The following is a 21,455-nucleotide window of genomic DNA, read 5'->3' on the forward strand; positions in this document are numbered from 1 at the left end:
CCCAACAACAGATTCTCAAGCTATAAATACAAAAAGCTGTGGTCATTCAGAGCAGGGAAAGGGAAGAAAAGGACCTAATAGGAAAGGGAATATAAAGCTGTTGACTCTGAGGTCATATGAAGACTTTTTATAAGGTTGTTGCAGCTGTGGGCTTTTTAACTCACTGAAATAAGCATGCAGATGGTTTCAAGACTGAAAAAGTCTGGTGAAATTTTCAAAACCAGAAATACTACTTTAAATAATTAAAAAGTCACTTTTCCTGTAGCACTTGGCACACACCATAAAAGCTAAAACATGAGATGGTATAAAACTTCATCTCTACCAGACTGCAGTAATGCAGCATTCCCTAATTCACATTAGCAAAATCTATTAAGTCACCATCACAAACACACTCCCCAGAGTAGCCAGAGAAAGAAAACTAAATATAAACACCAGTTTTAGCCTGAAGGATATCACTTTCAGCCGAAAGTGATGTATTCATGATGTATTCATGTCAGTGAGCTTCCTCCAAGCAGCAATTTTGGAACTTGCAGGGTTATCTGGATGCAGAACCTCCCATTTGGAGGATCAGCTTGCACATTTAGAATGCACTTATCTGGGCAACTGACGCAATGACAATGAATCATAATGCCCTATACACAAACTGAAAAAGGTAGTTTCTTTCTTGATATTTATTACTTCAGAGCTCACCAGTGTCTAAATGAAGACTACTGCATACATGCCACAGAAAGATGTCCTGAATTGTGGAATATAGCAAGATGTGTAATTAAAAAAAACCCAACCAACCAAACAAAAACCCCAAACAAAAAGAAACAACAACAACAAAACAAGCCACAAACAAACAAACAACACAAAACACAAAGTAACCACCTAAGGAGCATCATCTTGATTTAAGAAATCCAGTCGTTCCATTAGACTGAAATACTCGGTCTAATTGTAAGACAGATCAGAGATTAAACTGAAAGGCCATTAATGCACTAGAGTATATGCAGCGCAGGAACTCAAGGCAGACATTCTTCTGCTCAAGGCACCAAAGAGCCAGAGACTCTATCAGTCTTTAGTTGTAAGGAAAAACCTTTACTCGCCACCACACCACAACATATCATTAATTGATTTCCTTCCCTTAAAGGTAAATCAAGAACAAACAAAACAGTCCTCCTATTGAGATGCAAACCAATTATTTAGTCATGTTTGATGTGAAAATATGCATATTTGTCTGCACATCCAAGCTACAGTCACAGAACATGTGGCATTTGCATTCCAGTAGCCAAAAGCAGCACAATGCTTCTGCATGTATCAATGAAGATGAGTGTACAAGGAATAATGCCAGAAACAACCACATGCAAAGAATCCGGATACTCAGCAACAAAACTTTTGAGGAGGCAGATGAATTTGAATACTTGACTTTTTTATCCTGAAGTTACTATTCCAGAGAAGTGGGTGTGATTTCTATTAGATGAAAGGACAAAATCACCATTTGTAGTAGAAGAGACTAACTGTGTGCTAAAAGATAAAAATAATGTCCCAAGGATATTGAAGTAGACCAAATAGTGACTTTGGCAAGTCGCATTCAGCCCTGGGAAGTACCAGTGTGTTTGAAAATGTGTGATGGTAGTGGTGCTGGAAGGAATAATGAAAAGAACTGTATTGTCCAGATTAAATCGTAGGCCAGCACCTCTGCTAGGCAAAGAGTGAGTTCACTGTCCCCTCTGTATGTCCTGTTCCCAGGCTTGCCTGTCACAAAGGCCAGAAGAACCAGACAGTCAAACTTCTTCTCTTCACCTACCCGCGTAGCAAATTCTAGTTGTGCTAATCCTCTGCTACAGGCTCTGCTCCATCTGTACCCACAGAAGGGGAATAGGTGATAGATGTAAGAATGCTCTTGGAAGCTTGCTCTTTGCCCTCATTCTTAATGGGAAGAAAATTCCCTTTTTTTTTTTTTTTTCCCCTCATAAATGAGGCATTCAGGCTTTAACCTTGCAAAACTCAGCTTCCACAGCCACTTACTACACTTTTGATTTCAAGCACATTCTCTTTCATGAAGGATTAGGGGACCAGCAACATGGAAGTAATGTAAGAGTCATGCACACATCTTTTTAGCACAGGAGGAACTTTAACTATGAATGGATCAAATCCTTAATTCTTGATTTCACAGAGAGCACCACTCCCATCTACCTCAAAAATTATTTTCTTGGACCATGGCTATGGACATGCATTAGTTTTACTAATGCAATGGCTATAAAAAAAGAAGCCTATCTCCAAGTACATTCACCATCCCTCTGACTCTCTTTCAGTGAAATGTTAAGCCTTGTCAAAACTGTCTGCCTCAGCTGCCACACAAACACAGCAGCAGAGTAATTTTTTTAGCTGGATATACACATCAGAAAGTACTCTAAGGAAGGACTCTACTTCCTTTATTAGATGGATGCTTGACACATGAGAAATCCCTTGTTCCTCCCCCTGTGGTCACTGAGATTCTTTATCATCAAAACTTCTATTACTTCTTTTTACCTCTCCCATTGGATATACTGTGGATATAGTGTTAATATCCTTTGCTACCAGCTGTGTTTTAGGAACACAAAGGCTTGAGGTTAGTTTGTGTAGCTGAAGCAACAGCTCTAAAAAAAATCCGGATCACTTACCCAGGAGTTAACCACCTCCTCACAACTGGTCTGAAACTGCCCTGAACAGGCATTACAGTTGCTTGAGCTCATGAAGTACTCTTCCTCTTCTGTAACTGGACATTCCCAGTATGAATTCTATACATGATGGAAAATACCCTAACTAAGCCCATCCAGTTTTCTCTTATCCTGTCTATCTGTATTTTGAAGGTGTGGCAGTATTCACTGGAGCCCTGGCACAGCCAGAAAACAGAGCACACCTCAGCAGCACTTGGAACCACATGGTCCACTGCACAAGGGTTAACTGAATCCTCTTCTTTAGAGTGAGCCAGTTCTGGAGTATGCCCTGAAGCTGGGAAAAATCTGACACAGCAACACCTTCATAGACACAAAGTAAAAGCTAAAGCATCTGCCAAATTCTAACAACCAAATAAGGCAGATTTGTAATGTGCTTTCTGAATCACTGACAGGTCATTTTCCCCAGATGTTCCGTCAGAATGGGCCTTTTAGCAGACAAAGATTTGTATAAACTCTGCCAACCTCACTGCTTTAGTACAAGAAGGACTCTAAGCTATGAACACTGAAAAGTGGCATGTTACAAGGAATTATGATAGTGCTTGTCACACCAGGATCTCCTCCAGGAAAAAGATGGCATGCAAAACTTGTGTTTGCCCGCCACCAATACCCTACTGTGAAACTCTGCCCAACCTGCAAGCAGGCAGAGTGCCATCCCAACACATGGGTTTGGATTTCAGCAGCCAACAGACCATCTACAAGCATTGAGTGTGATAGCTATGGGCATGAGTCCCAGCCCAGAGAGCCCAAACAGCTGTCTCTCCTGAGCTAGCAATCCCAGCTAATAGAATATAGAAATCCTTCCCTTTCAGTTGGCATAAAAAAAAGAATGAAGAGGGGAAGACAGAAAATGAGTCTTACAGAAAAAAAAAAAAAAAGATAATTCTTGTTTTGATCCTAAGAACACTGACAAGGAGTTAAAAAAAAAAAAAAAAGAAACACACAAATACCCAGGAATACCATGGGACCTCTGTGGTTACCTGATACATCTTGTCACCAAGAGTATGCCAGCAAGGCCTTTATGACAAAAATGAAAGGAAGAAACAACAAGCAAGAAACAACTCTGGCCTTGATCAGAGCTGTAAATTAGGGCAACTCTTGCAAAACAGGTATTTGATGACTTAAACCCTGTAGAGGAAAAGCTTAAAATCTGTTTTAAATCTGCCCTCTTTCAGCACTGGCTAGCTCTGAGTTTTAGAAAAAATAAATAAGATGAATAATTTAGAAATTTCACAAAAGATACTTAAGGGCTGATAACTTAACGCATTTGTCCTCATGTGCAGAGAGGGGAAAATTCAAGGAAATCAGACTGAAAGACAAGGGCATTGCTCAGCATTCCCCTCATCAGGTACAGACACATACAGGGATAATGTTACCTCTGTGCAGAACTATATGGTCAATCATGTTGCGTTTATATTTGGTGTGATATAGGCAAAGAGGACAGCGAAGGTCTTTGGGTCCTTCCTCAGGAACTGCCGAATGCCCAGCTTCCACGTGCATAGTAAAAGCAGATCTGTGAAACAGGAGGGAGAGATGGAAGCAGTCAGAGGAGGTGCGCAGGGAATGATGAAGTGTCACAGCTCTGTAAGGGACGTGTGGCATAAAATGGTACAGATAGCACTCAACCTTGTCTTCACAGTGGCACATGGCAGTTTAGCAAGGGTACTCACATGAGTAACACATGAGCAGAGGTATTTTCAGAACTGTATCCTCAAGTAACAACCACTCTGATGAGATATTCTTTTCTTATGGGTTGCTCTATAGCCACATTGCTATAGGTAAGATAGCAAAAGAATTTGCATCTGCTATGTGTCTTCAGGCTGAAATATTCTGTGTACTTTCTCTGACATAGATTCATTTTTTTACGAAACTGAACAAAATTTGTCAACTGTTCTGGACTTTCTGGAGGCAGATAACAGTCTTTGTAGGACAAACTCAGAACCAGCGAAAATGTTTAGATTCAAGATACAAACAAGATTTGCATTCAGTGAGTCTGCCTCAGAGTTTTTAAGCATTGACTTTAAGGATCTGAAAATGTAAGATGAAGAATAGTCTACCTATTCATGCAGAGGAATGAATGTACTTTTGAACAAGAAATGTCATGCTGGTATTGCACTGGCTGCATGTTTAAAGTTGTAAGAGACATGTATACAGAGGAATCTAACCACACACCTATCTAAAACCAAGCTCAATGAGAGGTGTCTGTAAACTTGAGGCACTTGCTTAATTTTTCCTAAAGCAGTGGTAAAGCTTGCAAAAGCTAAGGACCTTGCCACATTGGGCTAGACTTAGAAGTCTCTTTGAAGATTCTCAAAACTGTTAGCTTCAACATAAAGCAACTTAGTAACACAATTGCCTTTGAGCCTGATCCAACTATTGCTGAATTCTACAGGCGTATTTCTACCAAATTCTGTGAGTGTTATCGTGTATGTAAATTTCTATGGTGAGTTGACAAGAGGATTTTTTGCCACCCTTCCCTACCTTGTTTTTTGTTAAAAGACAGAAAAAATGCTGTGCTTCTAAAGGAAGCAAGATGTAATCCCTAAATGTTTGAGACATCACACTGAAGAACTCCCTTATGCAACTCTGATCATGTTTAAATGATGTTTGATGTAAGACGATTTTTATTTCATCCAGATTGAAGAACATGGCACTCTTGAAACAGGAACAGACTGGACAGACCCAGCAATTGCTAACATTGTTAAGACAGATAATAATCAGCAGCAAGCACAAGCAGCAAGCCATCAAAGACGAAGCAAGGGACTGAAGCATCAGAGGCTAGAGATAGGTAACTAGAGTTGATCTTGTGCGGATTCTCTCAGGTTTGCACTAAAAACTTTCTTCAACAGAACTCCTCCCCTTTATCCAGTCATACTGCTTAATGTCACCAGTCTTGTAAAGGCTTGAAAGGTTTGAGACTTCAAATGTCAGCTGAGGGTGTTAAGCCTGAGCATAGAGTGTATTAGGAGGAAATTATGAACAGCAGAGGTGCAAGTTTTTTTTTCTTATGGAACAACACCCAAACACACACATGGCACCACATTCTTAAGCTTTGCACAGTAATTGGATTTTCTGAAATGTCTATGTATGCTGTCAGATATGCTAGAGAATGGTTTGTATTTTAGCCATAGACAGTTGGAGAAATAAAGTAACATGAGAGACACTTCTTCAGAAAGATGATACAAATTCTCTTGTCTCCCTAGGTCACTTGGTTGTCCCATGCTTCATGCTGGTTGCATCAGGATATGACAATCTGGCAAGGCCATAGAGTCAAGAAAAATGTTTCTAAAAATACATTATCAACAAAAAGAGGGCTAAGGAGATTTCTCCTGCACTGGAGATCACTGAATATAGTGATCAATGATGAGGAAAAGGCTGAGGAGCTCAATATCTTATTTGCCTCAATTTTCAATATTAAGAACAGTTGTTCTTGAGGTGAAAGACCCTGAGCTGAAAGACAGGGTTAAGGAGCAGAACAAAGCTCCCATAAGCCAAGAGAAAATGGTTAGTGAGCTGCTGTACCACTTATACACATACACAAGTCTATGGGGTCAGATGGGATCCATCCAAAGGTACTGAGGGAGCTGGCAGAAGTGCTCGTCAAACCACCTTCTGTCATTTTTCATCAGTCTTGCATAACAAGGGATGTCCCATTTTACTGGAGGTTAGGAAATGTTACATCCATTTACAAGAGCTGGAAAGGGGATCCAAGGAATAAAAGACCCGTTAGAATGACCTTGGTGACAGGGGAGATTATGAAGTAGATCATCTTTAGCACTACCACATAGCATGTACAGGACAACCATGTGATCAGGCCCAGTCAGCATGGGTTTATGAAAGGTAGGTGCTGCTTGATTAACCCTTCTATGATGCCCACTTAGTGGATGAAGGAAAGACTGGATGTTATCTACCTAGACCTCAGTAAAACCTTTGACAGTTTCCCACAGCAGTCTCCTGGAGAAACTGGCTGCTCATGGCTTGGGTAGGCATACTATTTGCTGAGTCAAAAACCAGCTAGGTCCAAAGAGTTGTAGTTAATGGCATTGAATCCAGTATCTAGTCAAAAGTACTGTTCCCTGGGACTCAGGGCTGTGGCCAGTTCTCTTTAATATCTTTATCAATGATCTGGACTAGGGGATTGAATGCATCCTTGGCAAGTTTGCAGATGACACTAAGCTGAGAAGGAGTGTTGATCTGCCTGAGAACAGGAAAATTCTACAGAGGGATCTACATGTGCTGGGTTGATGGGCTGAGGCCAATGGTATGAGATTCAACATGGCCAAGTGAAGGGTCCTGCACCTGGGTCACAACAACCTCATGCAACGTTATGGGTTTGGAGCAGTGGCTGGTAAGCTGGCTGGCAGAAAAGGATGTGGGAGTGCCGGCTGACAGCTGGCTCAGAAGTGTGCTCAGGTGACCAAGAAGGCCAACGGCACCCTAGGGAATAACATGATCAGCAGGACCAGGGAAGTGATCATGTCCCTGTACTTGGCACTGGTGAAGCTGCACCTTGAATATTTTGTTCAGTTTTGGACCTCTCACTACAAGAGTGATACTAAGGTGTTGAAGTGCATCCAAAGAAGACCAAGACAGCTGTTGAAAGGTCTAGAGAACAAGTCTTATGAGGAGGGGCTGAGGGAACTGGGATTGTTTAGCTTGCAGAAAAGGAGGCTGAGGGGAGACCTTCCTCTCTACAAATACTTGAAAGAAGGTTGTAGTTAGGTGGGTGTCAGTCTCTTCTCACATGTAACAAGATGGGACAATAGGAAATGGCCTCAAGTAGCATCAAGGAGGTTTAGATTGGACAAATTTTTTCACTGACAGGGTTCTCAAGCATTCTAAACAGGCTCTCCAGGGATGTGGTTGAAACACTGCCCCTGGAGGTATTCAAAAGATGTGTAGACGTGATGCTTAGGACATAGTTTAGTGGGGGACTTGGTAGTGTTAGGACTTAAACGTCTTTTCCAACCTAAGTAATTCTGTGATTCAGTGGTTCTAAAACCTACTCCAAGGACTGTTTCATCTGCAGCAGATGGTACTGGCTGTGTAGGAGAGAGGAAAATGGATTACATGGATGCTGCTGTGATCTGGCATAGCATTTCCCATGTTCCTCTCCCTGGTTGACAGTGGCCATTTTTCTGTTAGCTACAGCCAAACATGTCAAAACATCTCAAAAAATCCTGTCAGGTGCTAAAAGAAGCCTTATGAGTTCAGTTTATTGTTTTGCACACTACTTACTTAAAGCCTGTGTAAAAGGAACAATCTTTGCACTTGAAGAGTTTTTTCCCTCCATGCTTGTCACGGTAGTGACGCCGAATGCTCTGTATGTAACCCGAGGAGAATTCACAAAATTCACAGTTAAGGATGGCTTCTGTTTTTTCCAGTCCTGCAGCACTTCCAGAAAGCGGGATTGGACTGATGCTGCTGTTGTTCCTGGCCAAAGCTGCAGATTGGTAGTGGTTCAACTGCTGCTGAACATCGGGAGGCTCAGAGTACGAAGAGTCTGTAGAAACACAGAGGGAAGTTGTTACTCCAGGTGGATCAACAAAAGTAAAAAGGTTGGAGGCCTGCCCAGCATCTATTGGGTTTTAGAGGGGGTTGATCCAAACATTGGTTATGAAATCCACTGACAGCTTTCTGAAGGAAATTAAGAAAAAGAGGCGTAATATTTCTTAATCTGATCTAAATGTGGATTCTACAATTTAAAGGGTGATTGGTATAAATCATACTTTTGATATCTGATCTGGGGAGGAATGAAGCGACAGATTTAAATTAAAAGCAGTCTAAAAAGGAGTTTGGTTTTAAGACACTTTTAATTTGTGAAGGTAAAGCACATTAATCACACTGCCAAGTGCTTATGTGTTTGGCGCACAAGTCAGACCAGATCCTCTCCAATGTCTTATGCTGGTTTAAATCAGATGAAGGTCTAGCACAGGACACATGCAAATAGCCTATCCAAAAAGAACAACAACAACAAAAAGTAAAAGAAATTAATATTGCTCCCTACTTATTAATTTGCTGTTATCAATAGTAAACATTAGCAAAACGCTACATTTCTACATTGTCACATTTGAAGCAATACTCACAAAAGCTAAATTCCAGTTTTCCTACCTGATGATGCTGGAAATGAAGTCGTCATTTAAAAAAAAACCCAAACATTTAATCATAAATTCCTGTAAAGCAAACTTCTAAACCACATTTACTTGGAAGCTGCTAGGTTTTGCTATGCTAAGAAAGACACCTCTTTATATAGTCATATACAGACCTGTCATTTTTACACTCCATCAGAACTCAGCTACATCATTTTAATGGCATGTGGAGAGACAGGGTCTAGAATGTCTCAGTACTGATACTGAAAGTTAAAATACTTACAGGATGGCCAAGGGATCAGGCCCAGCCAACACGGATTTAGGAAGGGCAGGTCCTGCCTCACCAACCTGATCTCCTTCTATGACAAGGTGACTGCCTGGTGGATGTGGGGAAGGCTGTGGATGTAGTCTATCTGGACATCTGACACCATCCCCCACAGCAAACTCCTGGCCAAGCTGTCAGCCCGTGGCTTAGACAGCAGCACTCTGTGATGGGTTAGGAACTGGCTGAAGGGCTGAGCCCAGAGAGTGGTGGTGAATGGCGCCACATCCATCTGGCAGCCAGTCACTAGTGGTGTCCCCCAGGGATCAGAGCTGGGCCTCATCCTGTTCAATATCTTTACTGATGATCTGGATGAGGCTACTGAGTCCATCGTCAGTAAATTTGCAGATGACACCAAGCTGGGGGCAGGTGTTGGTCTGTTAGAGGGTTAGAGAGCTCTGCAGAGGGACCTTGACAGGCTGGACAGATGAGTGCTGGGTTCTACACGTTGGCACAACAACCCCATGCAGTGCTACAGGCTGGGGTCAGAGTGGCTGGAGAGCAGCCAGGCAGAAAGGGACCTGGGGGTACTGGGTGATAGTAGGCTGAACATGAGCCAGCAGTGTGCCCAGGTGGACAAGAAGGCCAATGGCATCCTGGCCTTTGTCAGGAACAGTGTGGCCAGCAGAAGCAGGGAAGTCATTGTGCCCCTGTAGTCACACTGGTTAGGCCACACCTTGAGTCCTGTGTCCAGTTCTGGGCCTCTCAGTTTAGGAAAAAAGTTGACTTGCTGGAAGGTGTCCAGAGAAGGGCAACAAAGCTAGTGAGGGGTTTGGAGCACAAGCCCTAGGAGGAGAGGCTGAGGGAGCTGGGGTTGCTTAGCCTGGAGAAGAGGAGGCTGAGGGAAGACCTTACTGCTGTCTACAACTACCTGAAGGGAGGTTGTAGGTAGGTGGGGGTTGGTCTCTTCTCCCAGGCAACCAGCACCAGAACAAGAGGACACAGTCTCAAGCTGCACCAGGGGAGGTTTAGGCTGGATGTTAGGAAGAAGTTCTTCACAGAAAGAGTGATTTGCCATTGGAATGGGCTGCCCAGGGAGGTGGTGGCGTCACCATCACTGGGGGTGTTTAAGAAGAGACTGGATGAGGCGCTTGGTGCCATGGTTTAGTTGATTAGATGATGTTGGATGATAGGTTGTACTCGGTGATCTCAAAGGTCTTTTCCAACCTGGTTTATTCTATTCTATTCTATTCTATTCTATTCTATTCTATTCTATTCTATTCTATTCTATTCTATTCTATTCTAATTAGTGGAACCCTTCAAAAAAGGAGGGAAGAGGCATTGTGTTGAACCTTTTCCAACACACTACTTGAATGTGAAGGTTAGGAATTAATCTGCTTTGTTCCATATAACCCAGTTGCCTGTGAATGGCACAAATGAAAGCACATGAAAAAGGCACACATGAATTTCAGGAAAGAAGACAAAAGGCTTTTTTCTTAAGCCTTCTGGAGGAAGAGGGGGAAAAAGCAAGCTGGGATGGGGAGAGGAGTGTGCACAAATTCAGGACACAAACTGTACCAGCCACCTCCTGCTTTGATGGGTACTTCATTTTACAAAGCTTAATTCCCCAGTGACAGATATGTAGGAACTCTCTAAAAGACATAGTACCATCCATTCTAACCAATTAATATGGAGAAACAAAAGGCAAACAGGCCTATAGGCCAGTCAGTGTGGGGACTTCACCTCTTTTCAAGAGTAAAATGCTTGCTTTCTTTTCTACCTCAAGACAGTTATACATGACTGAGAAATGAAAAATAAAACACAAGGAAGAGACAAATCTTTCCAGGTTCCCCTGGCTTCATCACCACGTACAGTAAAGACAATGCCAGACACAAGAAGCATTCCAGTAAAATATTTTTTTTTAATGTTTTTTTTACCTATCCAGGTCTCATGAACTGAGGCTGGATAATCCAGCATTTATCAACATTTATTTCCACATTCCACCACTTCTACAGCATGTCTGATCACCGTGAGGGCTCACAGTGAATTCCACCCATTCAAGTATCAAGGCTTTCTTTCCCTTGTATTTGAAATGGGCTCACCACTTCTTTTTCTTTGTGACAGGAGAGGCCTGAGGAGCTGCAAACCTCTGCAGAACTCTCTTCACTCTCTTTGGGAGCAGGACGTTGAAGCCCAAAACTGCATCATTCAGAGCTGACTTACTTAGCTGCAGCCTAGCGTATGGTCTACCAGGCTCAATGCTTCTAAAAGCTCAGAACACTGAGAGATGAATTTCCTGACAAGCATATGACATCTTTCAAACTTTTCAACTGGATATTTATATCATCATCATCGAGTCACAGACTATTTTGATTTGGAACAGACCTTAAGGATCATCTCCTTCAAAAACTCCTGCCATCATGGAATGGGACACCTTCTACTGGATGAAGTTGCTCAAGGACCAATCCAACCTGGCTTTGAACAATTCCAGTGCTGGAGCCTCCACAGCTCCTCTGGGTAACCTATGCCAGTGCCTCACCACTCTCCTGGTAAAGAATTTCTTCCTAATGTCTAATGTAAATGTAGCTTTTTCCAGTTTGAAGTCATTACCCCATGTCCTATTGTAATGGTTTAGCACAAGGGCTAACCTGCTTGCTTCCCTAACACAAAAGTGAGGGGAAGAGTTTAGCTCAGGGTTGAACTAAAGAGATAAGAGTTTAATATAACATGAGATATCATAAGCACAATGCATAATTACCTTACCTAATAATGAAATTAATCTACAAATACAATGTATGACTACCTTAACTTAGCAACTTAGCCTATTGGCAGAAGCAGCACACTGAGATATACAGGGAAAAAAGAAACAGCGTAAATAGAAACCCACACTGAACAGCTACCCAACACCCACTCTTTCCGCCATCATGCCTGCAGAAAAGAGACCACACCCAAGAAGCCGGAACCCAGAAGCAGCAACTGGATGCAAAAGCCTCCCATGCTGCAATCTGTGCTGCTAGCACTTTCATTTTTGAAGCTGGCATGACTGCAGTGTGGTATGCATAACAGCAGCAGGTTCAACGCAATCCATGACACCTATCACTACATGTCTTTATAAAAAGTCCCTCTCCAACTATCCTATAGACTCCCTTCAAATACTGGACCCTTGTCTTCTCCAGGCTGAACAACCTTAGTACTCTCAGCTTGTCTTCAAGGGAAAGGCTGGTCCAGCCCTATGGTCATCTTCATGGGCCTCCTCTGGATCCACTCTAACAGCTCCATGTCCTTCTTGTGCTGGTGGCTCCAGAGCTGGATACTGTACTCCAGGTGGGGTCTCATGAGAGCAGAGTAGAGGGGGAGAATCATCTTCCTCTAGCTGCTTGCCATGTTTTATTTAATGCAGCCCAGGATACAACTGACATTCTTAGCTGCAAGCATATTTTCATAGAATCATAGAATGTTAGAGGTTGAAAGAGACCTCCAGAGATCATTAAGTACAACACCCCTGCTGAAGCAAGATCACTTAGGGTAGTCTGCACATAAATGCATCCAGGTGAGTTTTGAAAGTCTCCAGAGCAGGAGACTCCACAACCTCTTTGGGCAGCCTGTTCCAGTGCTGTCACCCTCATTGTAAAGAAGTTTCTCCTCATGTTGAGGTGAAACTTTCTATGTTCAAGTTTTAATCCATTGTTCCTTGTCTTATTACTGTGCACCACCAAAAAGTGATTGGCCCCATTCACTTGACGCCCACCCCTCAGATATTTATAAACACTGAGCAGATCCCCTCTTAGTCTTCTCAGGACTGTACAGCTGCAGGTCTCTCAGTCTTTCTTCATGGGGGAGATGCTCAAGTCCCCTAGTCATTCTCATGGTTCTTGTCTGGACTCTCTCTAGCAGATCCCTATCTCTTTTGAATTGGAGAGCCCAAAACTGGACATAGTATTCCAGGTGTGGTCCCACCAGGCAGAGTAGAGGAGGAGACGAACCTCCCTAGACCTGCTGGACACAGTTTTCCAGTGGCCCTCTTGGCCACATGGGCACATTGCTGTCCCATGGAGAACTTGCTGTCCACCAGGACTCCAAGGTCTTTCTCCACAGAGCTGCTTTCCAGCAGGGCAGCCCCTAACCTGTATGGGTGCTTGTTGTTATTCTTCCCCAGATGCAGGACCCTGCACTTGTCCTCACTGAACTTCATGAGGTGTGCCTTCACCCAGCCCTCCAGCCTGGGTGGCTGTACAGCCTGACAGGGTGTCAGCCGCACCCCCAGTTTTGTATCACCAGTGAAACTGCTGTGCCTACTCTCAATCCCCTCATCCAGGTTGTTAATATACTGAACAAAACAGGACCCAGTAGTGATCCCTGGGGAGCTCCACTGGCCACAGGCCTCCAACTTGAGTCTTGCTGGCTCACACTGAGCTTCTCTTCAACCCACACTCCCACACTCCTTCTAGGGAGGTGGTGGAGTCGCCATCACTGGAGGTTTTTAGGAGAAGACTTGACGGGGTGCTTGGTGCCGTGGGTTAGTTGTTTGGGTGGTGTTGGATTGGTTGATGGGTTGGACACGATGATCTTGAAGGTCTCTTCCAACCTGGTTTATTCTATGTATTCTAAGTCATTCTCCTTAGGACTGCTCTCTATCCATTCTGCACTCAGCCTGTACTTGTGCTTGGGACTGACCCGACCCAGGTGTGGGACCTTGCAGTTGGCTTTGTTGAACTTCATGAGGTCAGTATGGGCACACAACTCAAGCCAGTCCAGGTCCATCTGGATGTCACCCCTTCCCTCCGTATCACAGAGCTTGGTGTTGTTGGCAAACTTGCTGAGGGTGCAGTCAATTCCAATGTCCATATTGAAGACAAAACTGTTACAAACAGGACTGGTCCCAGTACTGACCCCTGAGGAACACTCTTTGTTACATTTCTCCACTTAGGCATCAAGCCATTGACCATTACTGTTTAAGTGTGATCATCCAGCTAATTCCTTAATCCACCATGTCTTTTCAGTTTAGAGATAAGGATGTCATGAAGGACACAGTCAAATACTTTGCGCAAGTCCATGCAGACATTAGTGGCTTTTTCCTTGCCCATCAGCACTGTTACCCCTCATAGAAGGCCAACAAATTTGTCAGGCATGATTTGCCCTTGGGGAAGCCATGTTGCTTGCCACTGAATCACCTCCATGTTTTTCACATGCCTTGGCACTTTCCAGGAGGATCTGCTCCATGATCTTGCCAGGCACAGGGTTGAGACTGACCAGCTCGTAGTTCCCCGAGTTGTAGTTTTTTCCCTTTTTGAAAACAGGAGTTATGTTTTCTCCTTTCCAGAGAGTGGGAACATCACCATACTGCCACGACTTTGCAAATATAATGGAAAAGTGGTTTAGCAGCTCCATCCACCAGTTTCCTCAGGACCCATGGATGGATCTCATCGGATCCCATGGAATTTTGCACCTTCAGGCTCTTTAGGTGGTCTTGAATGTGATCTTCACTTAAGAGTGGGTGGTTTCTCACTTTCTCAGTTCCTGCTCTTACATTCTGTAACTTGGGTGGTATGGTTAGAGCCCTTGCTGGTGAAGACTGAGACAAAGAAGTCACTGAGTATCCTTACCTTCTCTTCTTCCTGGGTAACCAAGTTCCCTGTTTCCTTCTGGAGTGGGCCTACCTCTTCCCTAGTCTTTCTTCTATCATTGACATACCAATAGAATCTTTTATTGTTGCCCTTGATGCCCCTGGCTAGATATGATTCCCTCTGGACTTTAGCTTCCCTGACCTGCTCCCTGGCTACTTGGACAAACACTGTATTCTTTCTAGGATACCCAGCCTTGCTTCCAACCTCTGTAGGTCCCCTTTTTGTGCCACAGAGTGCCCAGGAGTGCATTTTTTCTCTATGCAGGCCACCTGGTGCTTTTCCCCACTTTCCTCTTTGTATACTTGTACTTCTTGTGAAATCTCATACATGAAAACTGCAAGAGTAGACAGCTACATTTCTAATCCCACAGAAAAGCAAAAAATTAAACACACAAAGTAGCTTTCCTTGTCCTTTATTTCAACCAGAATTTTTGCTGGTATTTTGCTCCACTACAGTGCATCAATAATCATGATATTTATGGGGGGGAGGGGAGAAAAAAGAAGAAAAAAGGAAAAAAAGAGAAGAGCTTATAGAGAAAGCCTTACACTTAATGGTAGCATGGGTAGCATGGATGTTCCTAGTTTTGCCTGTGTATTCTTCCCATTCTCCCAAATGATTTCATTATTTTGCAATCCTTCTGGAGTGCAAGACAGCACTTCCTGAAGAAAAACACCCCACATGTACACGGGGCTTCTGTTGGTTTCTGAGAAGCAGCTTGCCAGACAGCTATCCTATCATGCAAATACAACCCAGCACCACCAGGAACACTTAAAACAAAGGTCTAAAGCCAACTTTAGTAAATCACACTTTTTCATTCCCATTGGTTTTGGAACCAGTGAAGGCAGTGGAAAGATAGCAACTGACTTCAGTTTGCAAACGTGTTTTAGCACACGGCACAGAATGAACTGTCAGCAAGTAAGAAACAGGGTTGAGGTTCAGATTTTTAAAATTTGTTTTCAAAGCAGTACCTGAGAGAAGAACTAGGGATGCAAAACCACAGCCAAGGTGCAATAAAGTTGCCTTCAAGTTCCACACAGGCACCCCCTCTACTGCTGAAAGAGCAGGCTGATGTTTCAAACAGTTCTGAATACACCTTGGTGCTAGGCCAATTTAAGATGTTGAGTAGGTATTAAAAGAACCTCAGCATGCACACAAGCCTTGAACTACTGTGCACCAAATGATAGACAACTTTCAGTGGTGTTGCTGCAACAACAGGATGTCTGGATGCAAGACTGGAGAATGAAGAAGGAACAGAAAGTAGCACAAGAAAATAAAGCATGTTCATTGAAAGGGAGGAAAACAGAATGCTTCTCCCTGACTGAAATAAATACAATGAAATAAACTAAACAAACAACCCCCCTCCCCCCCAAAACCCAACAAACCAAAAAACCTACAAACAAACAAAACCAACCAAACAAAACCAACAACACAACACATGAAAAACATTTATATCCGTTTTTACAAGTAATTTTTACCCAAAATGAATGGAAAGGACTTCACCATGCAACTCCAAAAGCAAGGTAAAAGCTTGAGATTGCTCTGATGTAAAAAGAAAAGCACCTACAGTTATGCCAAGAAGCAAAAAAGTAACATTAACTGATACAGTATAAAATGGATAAGGAGCAGTGATACTGCAAATCTCAATTTTCAGATTTCACGTATCACATTTACCTACAGACTACAGGAAGACTATCGATGCTAGCCAGTAGTGTAGTCCCTGACAGTATCTATGAATAGGAAAAGCCACAGAATCTACTCTTACTATACAACATAATTTTCAAATCCGAATGTGGAAATTACTTGCTGAAATGAAAGCAGTAGAAATGACTGTCCATATGGTGACTCACCAACACAGCCATATCTAAATTAGGGCTGTTTGTTGATATGTCTCATACAGTCTATGCACAAGGAGAAGAGTATTTCCAGACTGCCTAAAAACACTTCGATGCCCATTAAGTGATGTTGCCACCCTGAAAATTTTATTCAGAGTACAGGCACAGACTGGGTTAATGAGTCTGTCAACAATACAAGAATCATAGAATCAACCAGGTTGGAAGAGACCTCCATGATCATCCTGTCCAACCTATCACCCAGCCCTATCCAATCAAATAGACCATGGCATTAAGTGCCTCATCCAGTCTATTCTTGAAGATTTCCAGGAACATTACTACTTCATCCAAAATATATTCAGAGTTTCTACTACAATGCAGTGCAACAGAGTATGAAAATCTAGCTTGATACACACCGACACATCTGAGATCATAGAATCATAGAGGGTTTTTTTGGTGGGGGGAAAGACCTTCAAGATCATTGAGCCAAACCATTGTCTAACTCAACCAAGTCTGATGCTAAACCATGATCCTTAGCACCACATCTGTATGTCTTTTAAACATTTCCAGGGATAGTGATTCAACCACCTCCCTGGGGAGCCTATTCCAGTGTTTAATAGCCCTTTCAGTGAAAAGGTTGCTTCTAACATTCAATCTAAACCTACCCTGGTACTACTTGAGGCCATTTCTTCTTGTCCTATCATTTGTTACTACTGAGAAATGACCAACATCCACTTCACTACAACCTCCTCTCAGGTAGTTGTAAAGAGCGAAAAGGTCTCCTAGCCTCCCCTCAGCCTCCTTTTCTCCAGGCTAAACAACCCCAGTTCCCTCAGCCACTCCTCATAACACTTGTTCTCAAGACCCTCTGCCAACTTGACTGCCCTTTTCTGGACATGGTCCAGACTCTCAGTGTCTTTGTTATAGGGAGGGCCCCAAAAATGAAAACAGTACTCAAAGGATTGCCTCACCAGTGCTGAGTACAGGGGCACTTCCTTATTCCTGCTGGCCACACTATTATTCATTCAGGCCAGGATGCTGGCTCGTGTTCAGCCAGCTGTTGATCAACATGTCCATGTTATTCTCTGATGGGCAGCTTTTCAGTCACTCTTCTCCAAACCTGTAGTGTTGCATGGGGTTGCTGTGACCCAAGCACACAATCATGCACTTGGCCTCATTGAATCTCATGCCATTGTGCTCAGCTCATTGACCCAGCCTGCCCAGGTCCATCTGTGGAGCCTTCCTAATCTCATGCAGACCAACAGTGTCTCCAAGAACAGTAACATTATACATTGGGGAAAAATACACAATAAAAACCCATCATGGAAACAAAATGAAAATCCAAGTTTTTATGAATCTTATGCAGTGTATAACAGTTACCTAAAAGAAGAAAAAATAAAGCTTCTAGGCTGGATACACAAATCTACTCAGAAATTAAGTGCCGATTTTGTTACTTGTAGGTATTTTCAGAGTTATAGATGAACACACATGCAATGGTGAAACACACTAAACCAAGACACCTAAACCAAACAGAAGACCAAAAATACACCTGGACATGACTATATGACAGATACTCAGCAGCAGCTGAGAAACCAGAGGAAGAAGTACCAATTAAAGGAATGAAATCAAGTCATCGCTTCATCCTTTTAGTGTGAACAGAGCTAAACACACCTAATACAAGCACCTGCCTGCCTGCACAGTGAGAGATAGTCATGTGGGGAGAAACACTGTTCAGGAATAGCAGCTGTTTGAGTACACTGAAAAGCAAGCTTATTGCATTTGCAAACCACTACCAATAGAATAACTCAATGACCACAAGGAAACAGTGGGAGATAAAAATGAAGACACCACGCTTTCCTGGTATATCTACACAGAAAAATCAACCAAAGACAAAAGAGATCAGCATTTGTATAACAAAATGAAACTGCGAAGAGGATGTTTGACTTTAAAGATAGAATGTATGAATAACAGAAAGTGCTTTAAAACTATTTGGGAGGGAAAAAAAGGAATGCAGTAACAATATCAACCTATGACATTAAGGAAAAGTCCTAAAGAGACTAAAAGGAAAATATTTGGAATGCTATTTGATGTTCTCTGCATTCATTCACACAGAAGACTTCTATGAACAATGACAGCAAAATTCCAGGGAATTAAGCAGCAGATAAATGGTTTCCTCTAGACAGAAACTTATTTGTGAAAGAAAATCAAGATGGAATACTATACCAAAAAATACCATCAAACACAAAATATATAGCCAAAAGCATGGATTGTTGAACTGCTACTACTACTACTGCTAATTTTAAAAGGCTGATTACAATTCTAAGAGTGCAATTTATGAGATTTAAAAACACAATCCCTTCTGAAATTCAGTGAGATTCACTGAGTGGTAGGATAGCATATAGTCATGAATGGCAACAGCTTGCAAAGTGGGAAGGTGGCAAAGCAGGGTGTCATACAAAGATTGTCAAGACTACACACATTTGTTCACTTTATGCCATGCAGCACTGACCTGGAAGGAAGAATATGTGGGCGGGTGAAATGTTCTGGCAATAAATTAAGATGAGGGAAGGGATGCAACAAAATGTTCATGAAGAATCTCAGGGAACCATACAGCACAAGGAAGTTTTATTCACTACATGTTTAAAAGCACAATGTGAATCTACTCTTCTACCTAAACTCTCACATCTATTAAAGAATCCTTACAATGCTAGGATGTTGTGAACAAGATGTAACAGAAGCAAAATTTGTGTCCTTGTTTGCACTCTCCAAAAGGCAAAATGAAAGAGTAATCACATAGGAAAGAAAATAAAGCCCTGGAAGAAATTTGCCATTTAAAGGATTTACACCCAAAAAACCCCACCTAACCCCCAAATACCTTGTTGGAGGACTTTTTTTCAGGTTTATTGGTAAACATGATTTTTTGGCTCTTTCTGGACTAGCTTTTGTGAGAAAGATACTACATACACATCTAAGGGTCAGAAGAGGGCAGCCAGAAAGATAAACTGCGCAATCTTATTTATTCAAAAGAGGCAAGAAACGACATACATGTTTAATTCCCTTTCATGTGCACAACTATCTCTGAATGTGTCTGAGATGGGACATGTGCTATGCAGCTTCTTGTACTAGTATCAAAATAATTTCAAAGGGACATAAATTTAATCTAAGAATATAAGAATTTTATCATCTGAATTTGCTTACACAAAGTCTCATACTGCTGCATATAGAAGAATTTTGAGAGTTTCAGAGTTGGGATCAGGTGGCTAGAATACTCTGTATGAGATGATGCAAAGAAAAGCAGTAGGAATTTTGTAAGACTTAGGAAAGAGATACATATAACCAATTAAATAAGTTATACCATATTATTTCTATCAAAAGAGAAGGATCAGTCCAAGAATTTCCCATGCCCTCTTGGTTTTGAGTATCTAACACTACCAGGAATTGCTATTAGCAGCACCTTTCAAGACAGGCACAACGTGGTCATCTCTATCCTACTAATGCTGTGATTTGGAAGGATCACTTTTAGGGGTCAGGCCATTTAATTTCTACTTATCCCTTCTTTTCATCTCTACTGCCCACAGCAAAATTTCTTTCCTGGCTTTGACTCAATTTAACTTGCCTGCAGTTCTTTAGGTGAGTTGGCCCCTTAATAATTCAGGCTGCACACAACTCCCTCATAAACTAGGCCCTTTCAGTAGCTGCTCTACTGCTTGCAACCCTTGCAACATCAATGCCAAGCCACTACAGCTTTATAACCCCACCAGCTGATTTCTTATTGATGTTTTCACTTGTAACAGAGATGATGCATGGGGAGTGCATTATGTTTCCCTTGCTCTGACATTTGTGTTATTTCACCTCTGTTTATCCACTGCTTTCTCTTTAACGAACATACCAGGCATAGAATCTGCTGCCACTGGCTTGTACCAGGTTAATTTGGGGTCATACTTCAACACTATATTCTTATTATGTTATTCAAGGAGTAAAATTCCATTGGCTAAATACAGGGTGGCACTTAAAACTAAGATTTCTCCAACAAGACAGACACTGGGATCTCCATGTGCTTACCTATTTCCATAAAACAAAAATTGCCTAGCTATTCCTCATTCTGTTAAGCTACACTCAAAACTCATAAATTGAAGTACACTTAGAGAATAATGGAACACAAATAGATCTGGAAATAGCTTTAGCAAGATGCTGATCTAACCAGTCTGCCAAAAAGACTTGCTGGGAACACATTCTTTTCTGAATTTACAAATATTTCCTACTTTGATTGATTTCTCACTCAGATAATAATCTTAGCAAGCAGGTTGGTTTGTTTTGTTTTGTTTGGGTTGGTGGTTTGGTTGTTTTGGTGGGGTTTTTTGGTTGTTGTTGTTTGGTTTTGGTTTTTGGCTTTTTTGCACTTGTAACCAAGCCATTCTCATGCTATTATGCTCCATGGTTTCATTCTCCATTTGAAAGGCAATTAATCTAATGTTTTTCAGGCGCACTCCAGATTTCCTTCCGTATTATACAACCATAGAATTGTCAGGGGTAGAAGGAACCTCAAGGATCATTAAGTTGCAGCCCCTGGCCATGGGCAGGGACATCTCACACTAGACCAGGTCCCTCAGAGCCACATCCAGACCAGCCTTAAAATCGTCTGAATGTGGCTTCTCCCACCTCCCTGGGCAACCTGTTCCAGTGTCTCACCACCCTCATGGAGAAGAATTTCTCCTAACATCCAAGCTGAATCTACCCATTTCTACTGTTGTTCCATTCCCCCTAGTCCTATCAATCCCTGACAACATAAAAAGTCCCTCACCCGCTTTCTTGTAGGCCCCATTCAGATATTGGAAGGCCACAGTAAGGTCTCCTCAGAGCCTTCTCTTCTCCAGACTAAATAGCCCCAACGCTCTCAGTCTGTCTCCATAGGAGAGGTGCTCCAGCCCTCTGATGATCCTCGTGGCCCTTCTCTG

At 42.3% G+C, this 21,455-nt stretch overlaps 1 protein-coding gene across 7 annotated transcripts in view; it reads right to left on the reverse strand.

The window, feature by feature from the left end:
• Positions 1-21,455, reverse strand: part of ZNF462 (zinc finger protein 462) — a 99,771-nt gene that overhangs the window by 10,832 nt on the left and 67,484 nt on the right. For all 7 annotated transcript variants that reach the window (XM_054179059.1, XM_054179054.1, XM_054179055.1 and 4 more), the window contains 2 exons: positions 7,935-8,199; positions 4,073-4,209 (listed from right to left, as the gene is read on the reverse strand). In XM_054179059.1, coding sequence (XP_054035034.1) covers positions 4,073-4,209; positions 7,935-8,199 — 402 coding nt within the window. The remainder of the gene's footprint in view (positions 1-4,072; positions 4,210-7,934; positions 8,200-21,455) is intronic.

Source organism: Dryobates pubescens, chromosome Z (genome assembly GCF_014839835.1).
Source record: "Dryobates pubescens isolate bDryPub1 chromosome Z, bDryPub1.pri, whole genome shotgun sequence".
Taxonomy (NCBI): domain Eukaryota; kingdom Metazoa; phylum Chordata; class Aves; order Piciformes; family Picidae; genus Dryobates; species Dryobates pubescens.